Here is a 23337-nt window from a genome sequence, read left to right on the forward strand (position 1 = left end):
AGAGCACTAATTCCGAGTATGGGTCACCATACTTGGCCACGTCACGGCACTTTCACTTTCATATTATAACTGATCGGGTCCTTCTCTTTCTGGGCAGCATACAATCCGTGCACCAAAAGCAGGAGTCATCAAGAAGGTGTTCTTCAAAGAGGGCTCACAGGCTAGCCGTCACGCAGCTCTGGTAGAGATTGAGCAAGAGGAAGGAGCTGGGGAAGAGTAAAACTAGTGAGATCACACACAGATGACTGGAAATCCTGAACTTGGATAAGTTGCTGCTCAATACAACGATCTTGATCTTGAGAAGCACTACAAATTAGTTTGGATCTTTTGAGATTTAACAAGTAAACTAGAAGCTTTCTTAAGGGCACAGATATCTTCTCACCTTTAACTTTGTTTGTGAGGAGTCACCAATAACTTGGTGTTTTTGTGGTTTTGGTCTCCTGGTTCTTTTGTACCATAATCATTGTCAGTTTTTGGGTGAGTGAAGATTAACGGATGGATGACTGTGGAATGACTTGCCATCTCCCTATAAAGTATATGCATTTCATGAAGAAAAAAAAAACCCACTTGTGGTTGCCTGTCCCACACCTGTAAAAGAAAACTCCAATGAAGCATTGCTTAATACAGTAATCTTATTTGTGGTGGATAAGGTGCCTTGTTGTTAGTTTGACTACTAAAGGAAACCTTTAGAATCTGTTCACTTTTAACCTTAATCATTAAAGCTTTTTTATGCATAAACTTAGGTTTTTTCACCTTTGTGTTCTGACCAATCAGGTAAAAAGAATTTCTTCACTGTGTTACAAAATTAAGACACTGTTCACAATCTATGTAACAGTTGTAAGAAGTCTGCTGCATTAATTCAGTTTTTGATCCAAATTCATGAGCATAAACCCCGCCAACTGGTAACGACTTCAATATTCATTATGAAGCTTCAGTACGTTTATTTATAGTGTCCTATGTAATAGTAATTTGAAGTGTTTTACATAAATGTGATAAAGTAAAAAGTACATAAGCAATTAAAATACAAATTTTAAACATTTAAATGTGCTCCTAATGGTCCGAGTAGTCAGTTAAGCTTATCTTTTATGTAGATTGAAGCCATTAAATGATTTATATAAGTATCAGCACTTTAAACTGGCTTAGAATTGATTTTGAAGACTCTAGGGCCACATTTATAAAATGTTGCGCAGAAACCATCCTAAATTTGATCTTACGATCATCTCTCAAATATGCATACTTGTTGTGATTCATAAAATGAACAGACGCACAGAAAACGCAAGTACGCCTCTCTTTCAGATGTGAAATCTATGAACCGCAAATGATCTTGAACTTGCGCGCAACTGAATGGTTTCAGCTCTCTGTCTTGTAAACGACTCCTAATTAATACCATTAACATATAAAAGATCACCAGTCATCATCCACATTCTTTAATTTAGAACAGTGTGCTGCAAGAACAGCTTACATTTCCAAAAACCTGCAGTACTCCGACAAGAAAAAGTACGTACGTCTGCTCAGACCCTGACGTGACGCTAAGCACTTTTCCACGTCAAAGCCAGTTTTTACAAATATGAGCGTTGGCGTGGATTTAAGCGTATGCACTAAGATCAAATCTGTGTGTACGCACATTTTATAAATGAGGCCCTAGGACTGATGCTCCAGCTGTTCATACTCTATACATTTTAGAATTAAACAATGTTGTTAGTACTGTACCAACAAGATTTAATACCGCACCCATTTATCAGGCTAAAACTGAAGTGATTCTGGAAGCAAAACCATTCTTCACAGACAAAGTGAACAACAACACATCTTTCCAAAACTGATTTGCCACAAGCTCTAAGGTAGTTCTGTGATGATAAATGGTATTCTTATTTATAAAATAAGATTTTGGTATTACTTTCAATAAAGACTGAAGTTGTCCCGAAGAGTTTAGTAGGGCTTTTCACATTGCGTTAAACCCTGTCAAATGGTGACCGAAAACATAAACGTTTCAGTTGTCGTTTCAGTTTATTTTTTTAAACAAATCCCCAGCAAATCTCGATTTTTAATCAAGTTATGATTTTAAGTGACAAAGGCGAATTGAAACCCCAATGGCAACTCACAAATACGGTGGTGGGTAGGGTACACAGGGATTTGTTTACACATTTTTTAAACAAATCCCCAGTGAGTAGCGACAAAAGCAAAGCCAAAGCTCCAAGATCAGACTGTGAATAACGCTCTAGGTCAGGGGTGGCGAACTCTAGTCCTGGAGAGCCGCAGCCCTGCAGAGTTCAGCTCCAACTCTATTTAAATCTCACCTGCCTGTAGCTTCCTAGTAACCCTTCAGACCTTGATTAGCTTGTTCAGGTGTGTTTGATTAGGGTTGAAGCAAAACTCTGCAGGGCTGCGGCTCTCCAGGACTGACGTTCGCCACCCCTGCTCTAGGTACAGGGCTGTGGTAGGTGGGCTACAAGGGGATTCATTTCCCTTTATTACTGAAATGGATTCTTCTGAGCTGCTCAAACAAATATTTTGTTGTCAGAGATTCACATGGCGTACAACAAAGAGAAAGCAACATAAAGGGCCAGATTTACTAACAGCTTGTGTCAGCGCAAACCGTCTTTTGGCGTTAAAATATTACTGTCAGGATTTACTAAAGACGCGCAGTGAAAGGGCATGGACAGTTATTTTTGTGCCTGACCTTCTTGAATATGAAGGTGAACTGGGGGTTTGGTGCCTTGGTATTGAGGGTAGAGGAGAGAACTGTTCATTCACTCCACCCACCTACAACTCCTGCCAGTGCTGAGACTCGAACCTGCATCCGACTCCAACAATTAGGCCACAATTTTCTAGGAAATAGCAGCATTTGGGGAGAGTTTTGCAGGGTAAAAGAAAAACTCATGTTGATGACATAAGTGACCCAGAGGAGCTTTTTTCGGTGCTCTCCACCTTTCGTTGTATTTTGAAACACCCTGCCACGGTGTCCATAGATGCTGGCCAGGTAGGAGGTCAGGTGCCTGTAGAAGCTCCTCTGGTCCACTGGAACATCAAGGCAAGCTGCACAGAGAAAGGGAGATCCGTTACAGGGCACATTGGCCACCAAAGTTCGAGAGGTGTGTGCAGTGAGAGCTTGCTAAGCATTTCTGGGGTGGCCTCTCTGGCCTAGGATCAGGACTTTTGTAGCACTGACTTTGGGATGAGCCACCACTTCTTGGGATGCTTCTCAATATCCCTCCTTGTTTCCTCGCTCCTCCATCCTGTGACCTGGATCTCAATTATCTAATTGCACCGCTAGAAGTCGAGGAACGAGGAGCGAGGAGGCTTCCAGAGGAGCTATGAGCAAGGATACACCGGTGTATCCTGTGCGGAAGTCTTTTTTGTCGAAAAACCTGATGCACATAAATTCTCCTCCCCATTCACATCTTGTCGTAATACTTTTAATTTATATTTGACCTTTGCAGATTAAATAACTCATATATTTTAACAGGGCATTTTGCTTTATTAATATTTATTATGTCTTAAATAACAAACTTTAACAACATAAGGGCAGATCGATTTAGCGCAGCAGATGACGCTTTGTAATATTCTTGATCACTAAAGCGTCCCTTCAATGTACAAATAACCGTTTCTTTGATTCCTCTGTCCTCATTTTCTTTCCTTGCATCCTTCCCTCATATCCTAACGGGGGTGGAGCTAAGATGAAAGGAAAGGATCGAGGATGCACAAATTAAACTTGAAAAGCACCCTTGGCCTGCTTCATGACCACTTCGTGCACAGGGGTGGTGTTTCTGTATGGCAGTTGCCATACCCTTGCCTCCCCACCAGGGCCGTCACTAGGGGGGTGCAACTGGTGTGGTCGCACCGGGCCCTGTGCTTGAGGGCCCCGCGGCGAACGGACCACTTAGGCGTTAGTCCCCCACAACTCCGGAATGCCATTTCAACTGAGTGGGGAATACAGAATCCTGGAATGCGATTTCTACCGATCTTAAGATAAAAAGGTTTTTAAGATCAGGAGAAACAAATTCAGGGGTGTCCAAACTAGTCTGCTGGGTTTTGGTGTTCATTGATGGTACAGTGTGTGTTTTGGCACATGAAGCTTGTTTGAGATGTTAACCTAAGCTTCCTGTTGCAGACATGTTCTCTCCGTTTGCCTCCAGTAACGGGAGACGATTCAATGTCCTGCACTGCAGGAACCTGACACTGCAGCTCGGGGAAGACAGTAAGCGTTCAAGTACTTTAGTAACATATAAATGACATTATAACTTTGATCACTTTTATCGCTTTAAAATCCATTGAATAACGATTGTTGTAATGGAACACAGGACATGATCACCAGATGGCACTAAAGTGAACCATGCAGAAAAGCTTCAGATAATGAGCTAAGTATTGAAGGCCTCATTTCTTAATTTTGCAAAAGGAATAGTTTGAAAATTGTCAAACTGTGAATTGCTCCTTATATTTATGTAATATGCTAATTTTTTCCCTCCTCAATACCTCAAATCTCATTCGAGTTTGCATGAAATCACCCTTTAAATTGCTTTTACCTTTTCAAGATTTATTCAGTGCTTTAGCAATATATTCAAATCAATTAGAAGATTTTGTAAAGGTCAGGGGTCATTAGCATCCTGTAATAATTGCTTTGATCAGACTCTTGACTAAAACTTCAACATGAGTATTATTATGAATGCATATGCATGACTCAAACAGTCATTCTTCAACATATGAAAACTACAAGATCATTCTCTTGAAATAGAAACAGTTCATCTGCATTATATATGAGCACTAATGAGCAGCGATTGATCATAGTGAAGAAGGATGTCAGCATAACAATCCTTAAATAGATTTTACACCGCAAGGCCTGTGGGGTGGATGAGAGAATCTCATGAAGAAATGTCACCCAGAGGAGATGCAGTATTATATTATTTATAATTTTATATTTATATTATGTATATTACACCTGGCGTCTCCAGTGCACAGGGTGGCGCTGTTGCACCCATGACGGGCACTACTTAAAAGGTAATTCAGGCTCAAGTCCTGTACCTAAAGTATGCAAGAACTGGACCGGTGCATCCCAAATCATAGGTCAGTGTTGGTTAGTTGGCAATGCCCAACCCTAATATACACTGAACACAAGTTTAATGAAATGGTAGTGTTTCTTATGTTGTCATATTATCCAAGTATATACATGTAAGAACTTAATATGCAAAGTGTTTTATTATATATAAGATCAGTAAGATGGTTCAGGGCCAGTTTAAAACTGCTATCAGAAATTGATTGGAAAGTCACTACTCATTACAATATTTTAAGAAAGCACGACTCAAAATTCTTCTAGTTTTGCAGTTTATGAGGTTTGCTCTGAAATGAAAGTTAGAAACGTTCTTGTATATCTGAGTAAATGGTTCTTTTCCATATTGAGAGTTTGTATTTGCTGTCACCTGTAACATTCAGTCCCTGTGGTTATTTTGTACCATGATGTCATTGTTTGGAAGATGAAGATGGGTTTGTTGGCCCCATTTTCCTGAATGTCCACCATCTGAAATGCTTGGATGATTTTCCGGGTTAACCGCTGGATGACTGTGGACTGAAGCGACTCTTCCATTAAACAAATTTGCAAGTATTTGCATTCCAACAAAACCAAACCACTAAAGTATGCAGATAAAACTGTAATCACTTTGTGCCTACTGTACAAGTCTGTTTAAAGAGTAGTTGCAAACATTTGTGCTGCCAGAGTCACACTTGAAGAAAAAAGAACAAAAAAACTGCTTAGCACAGTGATATCTCTTGAATATGGTGTGCACACCAAAAATAATTAAATTATTTGCACGAGAAGATTACCTACAAGTCAATGCAAAAACGTGAATTGGTACAAATTTGCGCCGGGTGACGCAAATTGGGCAATGTGATTACCACAAACGCGCAATAATTGCCTCAATCACATCTTCCGGAAATTCGCATGATATGTTGTTGCACAAGCCAATCAGAGAAGAGCTTATTCACAAATCCAGTTTGTATCAGAAAATGGAGAGCATAAGCAATGTTTTTATTCATGCGAGTGACGCGAAAAACATCCCACAATTAATCTAGAGTGATAATGTGATGCAAATATTTGCTTTTTTTTAAGATTTGTTTTTGGTGTTTTTGCCTTTTTATTAGGATAGGACAGAATATGAGGCAGGAAGTGAAGTGGGTGAGAGAGAGGGGGATGGGATCGGGAAAGGCCTGCGAACCGGGACTCCCGAAGCGCAAGGCGTCATATGTTGGTGCGCTACCCACGAGGCTATTAGTGCTGACCACACACCATTACTTCTGCCACTGGTTAATATAGTTCACAATTATACTGGAAAAAAAAAAGGTTTGTGTGGGATTTACTTTGGAAAAAAGTTAGTTAATTTCACAAAATAATTACAAGTAAATGGCAAGTAACACATTGAATTAAACATGACATTTGAAAGTAGAAACACTGAAATAGTATTTTATATTTACACACACACACAACATTTTATAAAAGCAAGTCTACTGCATTGTAAAACTGTACAAAAACCTGAAATGCGGAATACTAATAATCATAAAACACTGGGTTTTATAAAGGTATTTATTCTGTAAATAGAACTTTCATAAACATCGGCAATTAAACATGTTCACTGTAAGGAGAGTACAATTAGAAGAACATATGTTTACACAAAAAAAGATGAAAACGCAACATGGATGACTGACATCACAGCTAGATCAGGTATTTCCAGTCTAGATTGAGTCTTATTGCTAATGTCTCTGAGTAACAAGTGGCATACTGCGTTGCTATATAATCCAAGAAAATACATTATATAGCAAAACACTTCCGCCGTTGGATTTCAACAAGATCTGAAATAGTAATGATCAGCGGTCAGGAGTCATTTTGGGTTTGAACATTGACATGAAAAAAGTGATATACAAATAAAGACTACAGAGAAGAAGTACCAAAATAGAGTAATCCACAATTCAAAACGTAAACATACTCCATCATAAAATCTGACTCCCAACTGCCACCCGGGTCACGGCACCAGATTTCAGCCGATACCTGTGAGATCCAGGGCGTCACGGCCTTTGCAGCAAAAATAAAGACAAATCCCAAGACTAGACTCCTCAAATCGGGAGCATTTAGGTCCAGTTGACTTAGGGTTATTGAGACAGATTGACCCAAGTGCAGCATGCAGTCTGATATCATAAACTTCAATATAGTTGATCTAAGCAAGTTTAAAACGGTTGTCTCAATGCTCTGGCCTTACAATAACCCACGGCCCATGTAGGATGAATTTCATACCTTTTCCTTCGACTATGCCCTAGTATGCGATTAAATACACACACGCATACACACGCAAACGAAAAATAAAAAATCATACAGCTTTGACGAGTGGTTAGCAACACAAGCAGAAAAACAAGGAACACGGCAACAATGATAAATTAACCGGTGACAATGGTTAGAAATGACAACATAGCATGTGCGAGACAGAGGAAACGAGAAATAATATGCAGGCACATGACTGATGGAGGATAAAGTGATCGAGTTCAAGGATGATATGCGAGTTTTCCATCAAGAACTCCATCGTGACATTCTTGCATCATGATTGTCTGTACGAACCACAACTCAGGCTGGGTGTACAGGTAGGCATCTTAGGGTAGGAGGCTACAGGTTTGTGAGCTAGCGCTACACGGTGCTTACATTTAATACCTTGAAAATCAGGCAATTAAAAGAGGGAAATATGGCTTCAAACAGACCCCCTCGTTTTCCTCAGGAAAGATGGCGGCCCTTCGCGTACAGTTCCGTGGATTTACTAGCAGCGGAAACTCAAGACACACAAATCCTTTGGTTTTTGCAGGAGCCACTGCCTGTCCCTTGTTGCTGATCACATATGATGTGATACTCAGAGCTTTTAAAGTGTGACAGTCTGGCTGGTGACTGGACAAGGGCAGGGGGACGGGGTAAAGGGCAGGTGTCTCCAGACTCTATGAGCTGATCCTTTTTGGGCTGGTGCATTAACAATGAGAGACCTCCATGGGTGAGAGCGTCAGGATGCTCCGGTCGTTGGAGAAGAAGGTGCCCGAGTCGCTCCAAGATCTGGAAGGATCAAGGAAAGTGCGAACAGTGAGGGGGACAGTGTGGACAGTTTGGAGATTTCAATTCAAAGCTATATAGGCCAGAGAGGGACGTTCATGGCCAGTGCACGACCTGAATACTAGGGATGCACAATGTTTCAGTTTTTAGTGCTAGCATTTGGATAAATATCAAGCTATTTTTTCCCCCAATTCAAACAGACTATAAAAGTAATTGTTATTCTATTAAGATTTTTTTTTATTTATTTAAGTATATATTGTGTAAAACAACTGTTATGTAAATCTTTAACTGGTATTATGATTATATCCATGCATCAACCATTAAGAAACATGACAAATTGGTCAACGACTAATTGTGAACATTTGTTTTGCAGATAAAACAGTGTGAATTTATGAAAAATAAATAACTATTGGCCATTAAGTCTTACTATATTTGATAAAATATCCTTAAAGGGATAGATCGCCTAGAAATGAAAATTCTGTCATTAATTACTCCACCCTCATGTCATTCCAAACCCATAAGACTTTCGTTCATCTTCAAAACACAAAAGATGTTTTATTAAAGAATTCGCTCCTTCCATTCAAAGTCCTTTACACCAAAAAGTTAAAGAACAATGCATAAAAAGTAACTGACCAAGAGACACATCAAGTATATCAAATATGGTAAACACAAGCTTAAACATGCTTACTTAATGAGCGAAAATCAATTAGTTTTTTTTTTTTTTTTCTCGTAGATGGCACAAGCACGGTTAAGCTCTTTTGAAGCGTCAAAGTTTTGGTCTTTTAATGGAAGGAAAAATCTCTGCAGTTCTGCAAATCTCTGTTTTGAAGATGAACCACAGGGTTTTGGGTTTGGAATGACATGAATTGCAAGGGTGAATAACTGATAACAGTTTACATTTTTGGCCAAACTATCCCTTTAATGGGCCTTAACTACACCGTCCTCCAGGAAGCGACAACTCTTCGTTTCGTGGCTTTAATTGGTTTGTCACTTTAAAATGACTAAATTATTTGTATTATGCCAAACATATAATATCGAATAACAGTTAAAAAATAAAAATGAACTTCAAGTGGACACCTCATGTAACTCAATCTCTCACTGAGGAATGTCTAATTTTAGCTCTTGATTTACATCTTGTTAGGTTCCATAATGTAAAATGTCTTGCGACTGGTTATTAATTACTGGGTTACCAGAGTATATTCCCGAAAGTCCAGTATACTTTTTTTTTTTACACAAGAGTGTTCATTTATCTGTGCATCCCTTCTTATAAATCTCTTTAACTAATGAACTCTTTGTGCATGAAGATCAGCAAGCAACAGTCAGAGTCACAGCCAATGGAGAAATGGATGAGTTGCATATTAGTACAAGATGGGTTAATGTGGATGGTTAAAAGACAATAAACAAATATAAACACAACATACTTCCACAGCCTCGACATTCACATAGACTACATTCTTAATGAAAGTATTAACCTTTTCCAAGCCAGAATATGTTGGGCATGGTACCTATTTATGAAAAAGATAATTTACAGTATATAAGTAAATATACATAACGTAAATCTATTGTTTGTAGAAAAATATGTGTATATAGGTTCACTATAAAATTTATATTATATTTGTAAATAGAGTGGAATTAAGCAGCCCTTGAGGATCGGAGCCGTTCCAAAGCTATAGTCCTCAAACGCCAGACCTGCTACTCTTGAACACCAGAGGGGATTGTCTTCATCCAATGGACTAATCCCTCTGAAGCGCAGCCATATTATAAATAGATCCATGCTATATAAGATAAAGGATACATTGATAGCTACAATAATGCGATTATCTTTGGATAGAAAGGACTGGTAGAGGGCAAATGTAAATGTACCATCATCATGTTTTGCAGATGAAGACAACCGTTTTAAGACCTTGAGGAGGTAAAAAGTTGAAATCAGAACGTGTATTTGCATTTATATAGTTAAATGTATGTATATGCGGCTTACTGGCTTCATACCATAGTAACACTCTCCTTTATTATCTAAAGCAGTGGTTCTCAACTGGTTTTGCTTTAGGACCCATCAAGTGTGATGACCCAGTGTACCAAGTACCAAAATCATCCCTAAGTACATAAAAAAAATGAGAAAGGTGAAAGAAAATTAATAAATTGCTTGTTTTTGAGGATGTGGGCATGTTGGCATCTGCCTAATGTGACTTCATTCTACCAAGCAACAGATGATTTTGTGCCAAACCAATGTAAAGTGTGATGGGACGCACAGACTTTGACTTCAACAAAAGATGTATTTGTGTTTTATTAGGGGCCAAGCACTGAAGGTACGGTGACACCTATTGTATCTGTTAGTTTTCTTCTTCTTCCGCTCGAGCCTATGGCAGCCGATAGAAAAAAAGTTATGAAATTTGGCACTGATAAGAGGACAGTCTCAACTTAAACAGTTTATGGCATAAACATGCTATGGTTAATGCTAATAACTTAGCTCCAACATTGGCTCATGTTGACTCAAATGGACATCAAAATTAAAATGTCTAGAGGTCAAGATTTTTCAATTTTTCAATTTATAATTATTAAAAAAACCTACTTTTTTGAGCTCATCCTAGTCTGTCTGATTTTCACCAAAATTGGCTTAGATCATTCTGGCAATAAGTTATTAAAAGCTTTTTGATGAACCAAATAGTTCTCAAACAACATGTGCACAAATTTGACGAAGATCACGCCAAATTGAGATTTTTGCATATTCAAATAAAACTTGGTACATGTCGTAAGCATCACCTGAGGCTACATGCAGTGTTTTGGCATAGCCCCACCTACTGGTCAGGGGATATTAAAAATGGCTATTTTTTCTTTTTTTTTAATGAACTCATTAGTGTATTGTCACAAAACTTGGTATGTGTCATCAGGACCAAAATATAAGAAATGTGCCACCTTCTGGTCAAAACTTATAATGAAATTAAAAAAATAAAATTCTAATAGCTTTTGATTAATTGAGCCTATTTTAATGAAAATGGTCTTGATATCTTCCTTGGATCATCCCAAGAGCATCGATACCATTTATGCCATATTCGGTCATACTTGCAATCTGCAAATTTGAATTTCTTTGAAAACCTACTTTTTCTAACTCTTCCTAAACTTTTGGCCTGATTTTTATCGAAACTGACTTCCGTCCATGCTGGCAAAAGTTATCAAACGCTTTTCGATAGACCAAATAGTTCTCGAGTAATGCATAAATGATTGTTAGCATGACGCCAAGCTGCTTCTGAGGCTGTAACTTTGGCATATTGACACCAAACTTTTTATGTGTCATTGTCACCTCACAACAACATAAGTAGATAACAGTGCCACCTATTGGTAAAAAGTGATAAGCAATTAAATCGTATTACTAGTGACTGTATATCTTCATTTTATTTATTGTATTTTTTGACTAAAATAATTAAAAAATGTATTTAACTACTCACTGTTGTAGTCATTGTTCCTTCTTTGTGCTTGGCTCCTTAACTGCTGCTTGCAGCTATATTTTAATTATTATTATTATTATGATAAATGTTTGGCATTTAATGCAACACGACTGCATAGGGAATTGGTAAGAAGCAAAGTGGGAGAGAAAGCGAGATGTGGATTACGAGCCGGGACACGAACTTAGGTTGCCTACATGTAGGAATGCTGCTCACAAATCCATTGGCTCTAATATAGGATCAGGATATGAGGATCTTTTGACCCTCTTTTTTTTTAATTTAAACATAGCAATGTGTGACTCATTTTTGGCCCATGACCCACCAGCTGAGAACCACTGATCTGAAGACGTATGGAAGAAAAGCAGTACAGATCACTGATAAATGCAACAACATATAATCATTTAGATGCTTCATTTGAGTGACACGAAGACAGTAAACGGACAGCGATAAAGCGTAGTAAAGTGCCTAGTAATACTCTAGGAGGACGCACACACTCTCTGGCATTCGTCCACCACTTAACACACTAAATATGAAACGCTGCTGTCATGCAATTAGACAGATTGATTTGACTTCCGTAAGGCTTCAAGTTTAACGTAACAAAAAAAGATGAACAAAAACAACTCAAGAATCCTCTTGGAGACTACAGTTAGCAGTGTCTCACGCAATCACGATGTGGTCCCTTGTTGAGTTTGTCTTTGCGATAAATGAGCCGATCACAGCGGTGGTAGCTGTTGACCGTGGCTACCATTGGCCAGTCAGAGCAGAGGTCTCCTCTAGTACCCTGCGCTTCAATGGCAGTGTTCTAGCCGTTATACTGGAACAGGAATCTTAGATTTAGCAAGACCAGGTCTCCTTGTACTCATCTCACCACTGCGGAGTAGTTTCAGAAGCGCCTTGCTTCCCAAAGTGCGGATACAGACAGTCAAAACGATTACGCGAAAAGCTGATTACGCGTTCGCATGCCATCACAAACCCCTCCACGGAGAGGCACACACGCAAGGCAAAGACTACGACGCAGATTCAAACACTTGAACAGGGATGCAACGTCTCAGAACACGTAATGACAGGATGTTCCATGGATCAAGTCACATATTCCAACATTCGACGAGCAAATACTTGCATAAATTGGCGCTACAAATGTTAGCCTTGCTAATAACTGGGTGTGTTGTCTGAGAACGAGGATGACGAGATTATGGACTCGTATGGAGGCACAAGATCTTCAGCAGAGAACATTTATCTGCCACAGAGATAAGACACGAAAGCGACACCAGCAAAGAAGGACGCACCTCGAAAGAAGGTGAAGACGATGAAAGACGAAGACAATGGGTTGGAAGGGCAGACTCAATGTAACTTTTCTACGTTTCCATGTATACGTACATACCTGGAGCATCCCAGGCGATGAAGCTCGCTTGAACTTCTAGCTAATCTTTGTTACATTAAAGGCAAATGAATGCACCCGTTTCTGTCTTAAATTCTACATTGTAATCATTAGGGAATGCTTTGAGTGCACTGGCAGGCCTCTCTCTTCCAGGGCCGCGGGCTCGTCGTGCTCCAGCTTGTAGGAGATGTGCTTACAGCAGAGGCTAGAGAGAGAGAGGTCGCACCTGGTGGCCCGAGCAGGGTCGCAGCGGCCCATCATTCGCTCCACCAGCCGGCCCAGCCGTGAGCAGGCGTTTTGCCCCTCTGAGAAACAGCACATGGAGTCCACGCATCCGATGCCCTGGTAGGCCTCAGTAAACTGGAAAAAGAAAAAGAGAGGTCAACCAGAACATGAAAGAGATGAAACCAAATGGTTCCCAACAAACATATCTGCACTGATTTGATGTCCGTAATGGGCAATGACTAGATGTCTTAATATTTTGTCATACTGGATACTCTTTACACATCAACTTTAAAATGCAGAATTTGTCCTGCATTTTACAACAGCACTTCCACAAAAAGGGCACAAAATTGGGCTTGAAACCTGAAGGGGTTTAAAAGGAAGATGTAAACTCACAATTATGAAAAAAAGTGGGGTTTAAAAGGAAGATGCAAACTCACAATTATGAAAAAAGTCAGAATTGTGTGATTAAAAGTTGCAATTACCTTTTTTAATTCAGTGGCAGAAACAAGCTTTCATATATTTGTGTCTATTGCTTTAAACAAAAAAACTAAACAAAAAAAAGTAATAGTACACCAATTTGTACCCAATTTGAGAAAAGGGTGTATTTAAGTAACACCAGAACAAAGCCTCAAATACAGGGCATCTGGTCATACCAATAATGAAAGACATAGCTTGAACACTGAACTCAAATCATAAATGCAGTGCATTATTTTTTACATTTAAAAGATGAGAGGTCTGAAATGAGACAATGAATGACCAAAAAATTTATACATTAGAATGATGGCATCTCATCAGAACCACAGACATCCTTGGCATCGACAGAAATTACAGTTCTCTTAACTCAATACTCAATTACTAAGATGACGCTAAAGACCTGCATGTTAAATTACAGCCGGAGTGCTCCAAGACGACTTTATTCAAATCAGATTCCCAATCAGATGCTCTCAAAACCAACCAAAGAGGAAAAAAAGAGTGCATGCAGCCAGAACTGAGGAAGTCAATTCTTTGATCTCTCTCAGGCAACCTGACTAGGCATTATGCAAACTACCAATATTAACATTAAATCCCTCCAGACTCACTTCAGCATGCCTTGCAGAATTGCTACACAGTCTTGAAACAAATGTGTTTGAGGACTTTAGGTTCATGTACACTTTGCTCTATATCTACAATAAAAGATGCTTGACAATTGTCCTACTAGAATCCACAACTATAATGACAGACAATCTCCAACACATTCGGTGACCACATAAATACAGTCCATTTTTCTATGATGTTTCTTGTTAATCTGAATTTGACCATGTGCTGGGTTAAAGATTTAGCTATTACTACATGGACCTTGGCAGTTCTGCAAAAAAAAAAAAAAAAAACAAATATAGATCTCCAACACATTCGGTGACCACATAAATACAGTCCATTTTTCTATGATGTTTCTTGTTAATCTGAATTTGACCATGTGCTGGGTTAAAGATTTAGCTATTACTACATGGACCTTGGCAGTTCTGCAAAAAAAAAAAAAAAATCAATATTAGCAGGGACTTGCGGAAAGATTAAATGCCGCACCGTGTCCTGTAACTGTAAATAAAGAGACAGTTCAAGCGAAATGTGCAGGTCTAATCAAAAGCAGAACCTGTGCAGGCTGCTGCTGTCATTTCATCTCAGTTACAAATAAATGTGCTAGCTATTAATAAATCACATTTACCGGTTTAATATCTGTAGAGGTAAGAGAGTCACATGAATAACTGTTCAAGAGCTCATTTAATGGAGCAATCTGTTGAGTTCTGAGGCTCAACCGGAGTTTAATTGAACGGTACACACCTGAATTAGGAAAACTGTTTTTCAAACAGACCAAACTTTGGTTTTCAGTAAAAGCTCTAGTGTGAAAATGTGAGTAAATCTCCAAAAGAATTGTTTAGTGAGTAATACACAGTGAGTACTAGTGAGTACTCTGAGTACTGAATACAAAAGTCTCTCCTGAACTCATAATGATTGACTTAATAACATCATATTGCGGCTGTGAACCAAAAACATGTAGGCTAACAGTTGGCAATTTTGTTTGGTGTCCAAAAAATATGACAATTTATAGGGCTGCAACAACTAATCGATAAAATCGAAAACAAAAATAAACCAGCAAATTTGATTATTGACTTTTCAGGTCTGTGTGTTGTGCACATAAAATATCACCAATCATTCTACTTTATAATAGTGAGTAGTACATTTCGATGGACAAACCACATCTGGAAAATAGTGGAGAGAACAGAATTTTAAATAATAAATAAAAATCAATTAAATTAATTCAAAATATGTTTGAATTTTCATCTAATTAATCGAAGAAATGCGTGTAAAAGTAGTGCATTTCCATGGATAAAGTGCATTCGGAAAATAGTGGAGGACACTGAATTCTTAATAATAAATTAAAAATCTTAATTATGTTTGGATTTTCATCCGATTAATCGAAGAAATAATCAACAGATCAACTGATTTTCCAAATTAGTGTTAGTTTGCAGCCCAGCAAACTAGCAAATTAAGCACTCAGGAACAGACAGAAAACCATATTTGCCTGCAGTGTGTACATGGCCATAGTATGACAAAAACATGCTATTATATTATAAACAAAGACCAGCAGCATAAAAGTTACTAACAACCATTAGTGAATCACACATAACCATCAGTAACTGTTCATTCATTATAGAAAAATAACAGCTCATTCAATCAATGATATATAAGGTTGATGAAAATAAAAACAAATGTTTGTCAAATTAAATACAAACACGATTATGGGGAGAAAAAAAAAATAAGGATGATTAAGACATGCAGACATAAAATGCACTTGAGGCGGAGATTAGATTAGACCAGCAGAGTCTCAAGTGAATAGATGGTCATGTAACGGACAAAGATCTAAGACTCTCCTGGTTACATCACAGGGAGAGCTAGCGTCACATGACAGAATGACTGGGTCATGGCGGTCACATACTGTACACACACAGACGGAGGCCTGATGGGGGTAGAGTACTACCTAGGGGAAGGGTGGGGCTGCACCAGAGGTGGAGGAAAAGCAGCGATCAGTGGCCGATTGTCCTCCCCTCTGCTCCCGATTTCAGCAGTGTCATATTCTGAGCTGACTGAAACCTTATCCGCTTCCATCTGGAAGGACAAAACAGCGCGGTAAGTCTCCCAAACGGATGAAAACAGAAGAAAGGTGAATGAGCATGAAACTGCCCCATGTCCACTGTGAGAAAACACTCCTTCTGAACTTGAAGGCTCTGTTCCAAAACCTAGTGAGCTGCCTATGTAGACAGCATTTTATGGCATCTTGGACACTATCCAGATGTGAAGTCTGTTCCAAAAAAGCTTAAGAAACTTTTGGCCAAATTAAAGGAACACTCCACTATTTTTGAAAATAGGCTAATTTTCCAACTCCCCTAGAGTTAAACAGTTGAGTTTTACCGTTTTCGAATCCATTCAGCTGATCTACGGGTCTGGCGGTAGCACTTTTAGCTGTAGCTTAGCATAGATCATTGAATCTGATTAGACCGTTAGCATCTCGCTCAAAAATGACCAAAGAGTTTCTATATTTTTTCTATTTAAAACTTGACTCTTCTGTAGTTACATCGTGTACTAAGACCGACGGAAAATTAAAAGTTGCGATTTTCTAGGCCGATATGAACGGAAGTTAGCCTATTTTCAGGTGCTGCGTAATATCATTGCGCCTGCTGCACCCATAGTACGGCAGCAAAGTTCCTTGATTATTACTCCGGAATAAGAGTATAGTTCCTAGCCATAAGCTAGGATGCCTTTGACGATAGCAAGACGATTATTATTATTACTCAGGCTAGTAATTATTATATATCAGGCTAGTAATACTATCTATTTCATATTTTGGCTTATTTGTTCCATTATATTTCTTTTTCCACGTTTTTACAGTGTTGCCAGTTATAACCAATCACACACAATTATGTTGGGCTTATGAATGTAATAGCCAATCAGAGGAGTTCAGATGAGTCATCGATGAAACACCGGAGTTTTGTTGTTCAGCGTGCGCTGACTGAATTCTGACTCGCAAATTCTCTGATAAACAACAATGTGCATATGTACATGCAATGTAAGCATAAGAAATGTATTCATCATACAGTGTAGATCAGTGTTTCTCAACCCTGGTCCTGAGCGCCCCCAACACTGCACATTTTGTATGTCTCCCTTATCTGACACCCATTTCAGGTCCTGGAGTTTCTTTTAATGAGCTAATGAGTTGAATCAGGTGTGTTGGATTCGGGAGACACACAAAATGTGCAGTGCTGGGGGGCGCCCAGGACCAGGTGGTGTAGAACACTGGTGTAGATGGCTTCACTGATTATAACGGGAGTGTTTTTTAAAGTGCATAATACTCACGCTAGCCTGAAATCGGTTATGATTAGTGATCGACCGATATTGATATTTTATAACCGATGCCAGTTATTTGCATGTTTATGTGCCCGATAACCGATATGCAGAACTGATATTTATTTACTGTTATAAAGTAAATAAATGACTGAGTGAAGTAAGTCCATGCTTCACTTTGGTTTTTCCTCCTTTGTCATCTAAAAAAAAAAGTGTTGAAAATTAGCAGTCTTTCATGTTAAATTTCATTCACGCAAAGTTACGTCTTTATTGTGACAGGACTTGACGGATTATTTTACGTGACTCCGTGAGTTAATCTCTATTTCTTCGAGCCAAGCTGCATAAACTGCATATCAGGCATTTATGTAATACATCTAATTTGTGCATTAATGGCTGTTATGTTAAATAAAGTTTACTAACTACAGTAAATCAAGTACCTGTGCACGCCATTGTTGTTGCCTTGTTTCCCCTCAGACGCACTGCAATGTTGATCCTGCGCGCAATTCTCAAAACAGCCACAAGATGGCGGCATTTATCGGTGAATCCGATATTACAAAACCGATATCCGATTATTGTAAAATGCTTAAATATCGGTAAATCGATATATCGGTCGATCTCTAGTTATGATGTTCTTTGCTCGTTTTCTGTAGCTGCTATTTGAATAACTGAAGAAATGTAAGCCTTATGATTAGTAACTTACAATGTTTCTATTAAATTGTTATGTTAAATACAAATTCAGTTTTAGCCTTACGCTTAAGGTGGTTCACTCTCCAGGAATGAAACTAAGCAAATAAATAATTAAATAAATTAGCACGATAATATCGTGTATCGGCGATTTCAGAGGCTGACGAGAGGACGATAATAAAATCGAACATATCACCCAACACCAATTCGTAGAACATTTTTTGAATATTTTAGCAGAATTTCCACAAAGTTAAATTCAGATTTTAAGTAAGCATTTTTACTGATGTCTCGCTGGAGCTGGACTGGAGATAATTTTCTCTGCTCGTTGGTAGAGACTAAAAATAATCGTTTTGGGAACATTTTCAGAGAGAAAAAAAAACTCATTAGAAAGCTTCCAAACAATACAAAAAGCATCTATCAATGGGGCTGTGAGCTCAAGCTCATGCTGTACGAGGACGCATCTCCAAACAGCCCCGTTTGCTTTAAATCTGACCCACACAATCATGTACTTGCAGGTATGGGTTACGCATGCAGGTGAATTGTTAAAGCACACGAGTTGCTTATTTCGCTCCTCCTCCTCTGTTAGTTTTTCCTCCGCATGCAGTGTGAGGGTGTCTCTCCTACTCTACCTAATCTTGCCCAGCTGATTCTTGGCTCTGGACAGAGGCTGAAGTGCGATGAAGTCATCACCTATAGCCACACGGTTGGAGTACATCTACAGAACACACAGAGGGTCAAGTAAAGAGGAGGAAAAGTCACATGAGCAGTTATACACACTGTACACCACAACCCACTCACCACACACATTCAGAAATGACAGAGACAGGAAACAGGAAACAAGCAGCAGATGCAGAGAGAAAGCACTTTGAATCTATCGGGTGTCATCCGCAGGGCAGCGTGTGCTGATGCCACAGAGCCGTACTGCAGCAACTTCAGTTACTGCCTCACTTAGGCATGTAGAAATAAAGGGGAATATAAGGATTAAAAGTGTACGAAATGAAGAAAATAAGCGAAAAAAGCTGAGTGTTAGATGCGAGTAAAGATTTTAAAAGAAGCTGGAGTTGACAGCCTCGTGTTCGAATCCCAGCTCATCATTCTCTCCTTCTCCCACTTTTTTTGTCACACCTTGAACTATCCTATCCAAATAAAGGCACAAACGTACAAAAATAAACCCTAAAAAATTTGATAAGATAGTAAAAATTTGATATTTGGCTTAATACAGGGCTGTCCAAACTCAGTCCTGGAGGGCCGGTGTCCTGCAGAGTTTAGCTCCAACTTGCCTCAACACACCTGACAGGAAGTTTCTATGCCTAGTAAGAGCTTGATTAGCTGGTTCAGGTGTGTTTAATTAGGGTTGGAGCTAAACTCTGCAGGACACCGGCCCTCCAGGACCGAGTTTGGACAGCCCTGGCTTAATATATCGGCTTAATTCGTATATAGTCTTATCGTCTTAATTTAGGCTCATCTCTCTCAGTTGGTACAAAACCAGATATTGCTTGCTGTATCATTTTTTTTAATCAACAATGCCTAGCAGTTCTCTTTTCATTTGCGGAAAAAAAAATGGTTTTGGCATACAATCGCCAGTGGTACTCGGTCCTATGCAAGACGGTAACATAACAGGAACCAGAAACTATCAACCACCCACACCCCAAATTATTAACTTATAGCCATAGTCACTTTACAAAAGTGAAAACTGGTACCGTTTTTAGTTTTAGTTTGTGTCATTGACTGATATACATCAAGTGCAATCGAAGAACAAAAACGGGTGTAGCATATTTTCTAACAAAGGGTATGTTTACATGACTACAATGTACTAAAAACGGAAGTTTTTCCTTTGAACTTCCGAAAAGTTTTGCGTACAGACGACAATATTATCAAAACCCTCGTTTCACATGGATCTGCGAAAACAACAAAAAATCCTGTATTATTCATGCCAGGCCATTAGATGGCGATGTCACTTTGTAAATAAACCTTCACACCTGCTCACATACCTATAGACTGACAATGATATGTCAACATTTTCACAAAATTCATGTTTTTTTATTTTTTTTGTTTACACAGATGCTAACGGTTTCTTTTTCAAAAAACGTGCACTTTTAAAATCTGTTTTCAAAAGTTTGCGCTCTCTAAATAGGGGCTTTTGCACCATGTAGTTCTAGGAGCTAGCCAGCAGGGTCATTCCTTGAGAACCAATTTCTCCCTCGGGCCGTTTTCCTGGTTGCATTCGCACTGGCAGCAGGAACTCTGAAGCGGCCGACAGTCATGTCTTTATTCGCGGCATTTACAAACATCAGCAACCGGTGAATGGAGAGCGCCGTGTTCGGAGCTGTTTTTGTTGTGTGTCGTAGGTTTCATGATAACAGACATGGGATGTAAACGCACAATTTACGCGATTAAAAGAACGTTAAAATCTGACTAATGACAACTTGCAGTGTTACGTCATCAAGGCTGAGAAAAGAACAACACTGCAGACAACAGGTAAATGCCATTATCGCGGTTTTCCATGTTTGTGGAGTAAATCAGTCCGAGCAGCTGAGTCCTTAGCCATCTTCAAGAATCGGCTAAAACCACATCTCTTCCATCTTTATCTGACCCTCTAACTCTAGCATTCTCTATTCTAATTCTATTCTTTATAAAAAAAACTTGCCCCTTTTAGACTTTCTTGGAATTTACTAACTGCTTGTTTTTCTTTAAAAAACAAACAAAAAAAACTAACACTTGCTTCTCTAATCTTTTTGCATTCCATCTATTTGTTTTCTTTTTATTTATTATACAATTATAATTCTGACTTTCTGACTTCTGATTAACAAAAGCAAAAAAGGCCTCTAACACTAGCTTGCTCTATTCTTTTTCTATTCTATCTGTTTTATTTTTATTTATATGATTTAAAAAAAAAAAAAAACCTTGATACGTGTACTACATTAAGCTAACTGAAACTTGTTATAGCACTTGCATATTATTGCTCTTTTGTTGATTTTGATTGCTTTCATTGTCCTCATTTGTAAGACCTTGATACGTGCACTACATTAAGCTAACTGAAACTTGTTATAGCACGTGCATATCATTGCTCTTTTGTTGATTTTGATTGCTTTCATTGTCCTCATTTGTAAGTCGCTTTGGATAAAATGTCTGAATGTAAATGTAAATATTTTTACAGGGCTTTTTAAAAATGCTGGTAGCCAGTGTTTTTCATATGCATTTGGCCAATCTGCGTACATTTACGTCACTGGTAGTTCCTATAGAACTGTTTTAGAGCCTACTCTGAAGTAGGAGCTAATTTAGTTCCCCCAAATGGAGTTCCTAGAACTAAATACATTCCTAGTTCCTGCATCCGATACCGATTAATTAACCGATTGTTTTAAAATTGATACCGAACAAAAACTAAAATAGTGCTTTATTAACAAAAACAGTACTGAACCATACTAGTAGTAGTAGTAAAAATAATAATAATAGTAATAGTAAATGTTGAAATTAACAAGGAACAAGGAACAATACTTACACAGCTTTCATTAATCTTAATGCTACAAATGGACTCTTATTTTAAAGTGTTGCCACTTAATTTCAACTGTCATGCTTAAAGATGCACATCTTTAAATATATACACAAAGGCTATAGCATTAAAATTATATACAATGGAAAACTATGTGAATAGCGCGGCAGGATTTTCTGTCGGCTGCATTTAAATCCGCGTCTGAAGTTTCCCGCTCTGTTCAGCGTGCAGCATCACGTGTCTAAACAAATAGCACGTGCTGTCAGTGATTTCAACCACTAGAGGGCGCTCTCGCACTGTTTAATGACAGCAGACCCTTCTCAGCCACTCCAGCAATGGACGCAACCCGGAAAACTATCGGCATGGATAGTTCCAGCAATCAACTATCGGTGCCGATTAATCGGCAAAACCGATACATCGGTCGACCTCTAGCGAACACATCAAAAAGTGGGAAATTCCGCCAATAGTTCTAGGAACTATGGAAAGGTTCCTCTGGTGCGAAAGCCCTAGTGAACAGCCAAACCGCAAAAGTTCGAAGCGGTGTCAGATAAACGCCCCTAAAAACCTGGCCAAAACAAAGATGTTTGAGTTTGTTTTGTTGATTCGAAAAAACTCGTTTCTAGAAAATGTGTTGACTTTTAAACACCATCAAGCCACTACTGGTTCATGACGATAGCATAATAGGTGGGTGTGCTTTACGGCTCTGCCCTCTTTGACATGAAAATCTTTTAAGGTTAATTTCTTTCAGACTGTCGAGGTTAGACACGAGTAAAACCATGAATGTACTTAGAGTGTCGAATTGTAGAGCTGGCGCAAACATATCGACATCGATATGATCAGATGTTCACAAACCATCGAAAAGCTATTTCAAACTTTCATTTATCCCAGAGTGAAAAACCTCACTAAAAGTGTACCAGGGCCTTTATAGTGGCACCAAACTAATTAAGTAGACTGGAATTCTCGTAGGTTACAAACCATTGTTTTAATTAACTATGTCAGGGATGGGCAACTGGCGGTCCGCAGTGTCTTTTAGTATGGCCCGCTGGATCATATTAGACTCGGATGATCAATTTTAAAACATTTGAATAGCAAGTCACGTAAAGATTGCTTTCAGTTTATGATGTTAATACTATCTCCAACCAGGAGAGGTTGCTATATTTCCAGCCGCTCCCCTATTAATTTCAGCGTAGTAGGACGTGCACTCTAATGTAAACATTCATTAACATTAGCAAATAATAAATGAAAAACTGACCATGAAAACAGTATTTTCAAGTCAACATGGTAAACAGATTATCTTTTTACCAAGTTCAAGGGGATACCCATATGTTTGGATTGTTTGGAAATCTGTATTTTATTTAAATCGCCATCACACCACTGCTCACAAACAACGGGGATGCCAGAGTTGCACTTGCCTCAAATTTCAAAGGTAAAATTCATAGTCAACAAAAGCTTTTTGCCAAATGCATGACAGAAATGTTTGCACTGGACTATGTTCTTATTAGGGTTTCCGCGGGTTCTTAAAACGTCTTCAGATTTAAGGCCATGCAAACTCTTAAATGGTACAAAAAGTCTAAATTATAAGAGGTCTTTGGGGACGGAAAGACAAGAATTGCTATATGGATTAATATGACGATTAAACTTCAAAAGGCTACGATTTCACTGAATAAACTTGAGCGCTGCA

The 23337-nt window shown here is 38.7% G+C and overlaps 2 protein-coding genes across 3 annotated transcripts in view; one reads left to right on the forward strand and one right to left on the reverse strand.

The window, feature by feature from the left end:
- Window positions 1-563, forward strand: part of mccc1 (methylcrotonyl-CoA carboxylase subunit) — a 13816-nt gene extending 13253 nt beyond the window's left edge. For both annotated transcript variants that reach the window (XM_016442721.1, XM_016442720.1), the window contains exon 19: window positions 98-563. In XM_016442721.1, coding sequence (XP_016298207.1) covers window positions 98-220 — 123 coding nt within the window. In that variant the 3' untranslated portion in view covers window positions 221-563. The remainder of the gene's footprint in view (window positions 1-97) is intronic.
- Window positions 564-6554: 5991 nt separating this feature from the next.
- atp11b (ATPase phospholipid transporting 11B) overlaps window positions 6555-23337 on the reverse strand; it is a 74511-nt gene continuing 57728 nt past the window's right edge. The window contains exons 30-31 of the mRNA XM_016442704.1: window positions 13110-13243; window positions 6555-8068 (exon numbers count right to left, since the gene is read on the reverse strand). Of these exons, the coding sequence (XP_016298190.1) occupies window positions 7987-8068; window positions 13110-13243 (216 nt within the window). The 3' untranslated portion in view covers window positions 6555-7986. The remainder of the gene's footprint in view (window positions 8069-13109; window positions 13244-23337) is intronic.

Source organism: Sinocyclocheilus anshuiensis, unplaced genomic scaffold (assembly GCF_001515605.1).
Source record: "Sinocyclocheilus anshuiensis isolate Anshui unplaced genomic scaffold, SAMN03320099.WGS_v1.1 scaffold988, whole genome shotgun sequence".
NCBI classification, from domain to species: Eukaryota; Metazoa; Chordata; class Actinopteri; order Cypriniformes; family Cyprinidae; genus Sinocyclocheilus; species Sinocyclocheilus anshuiensis.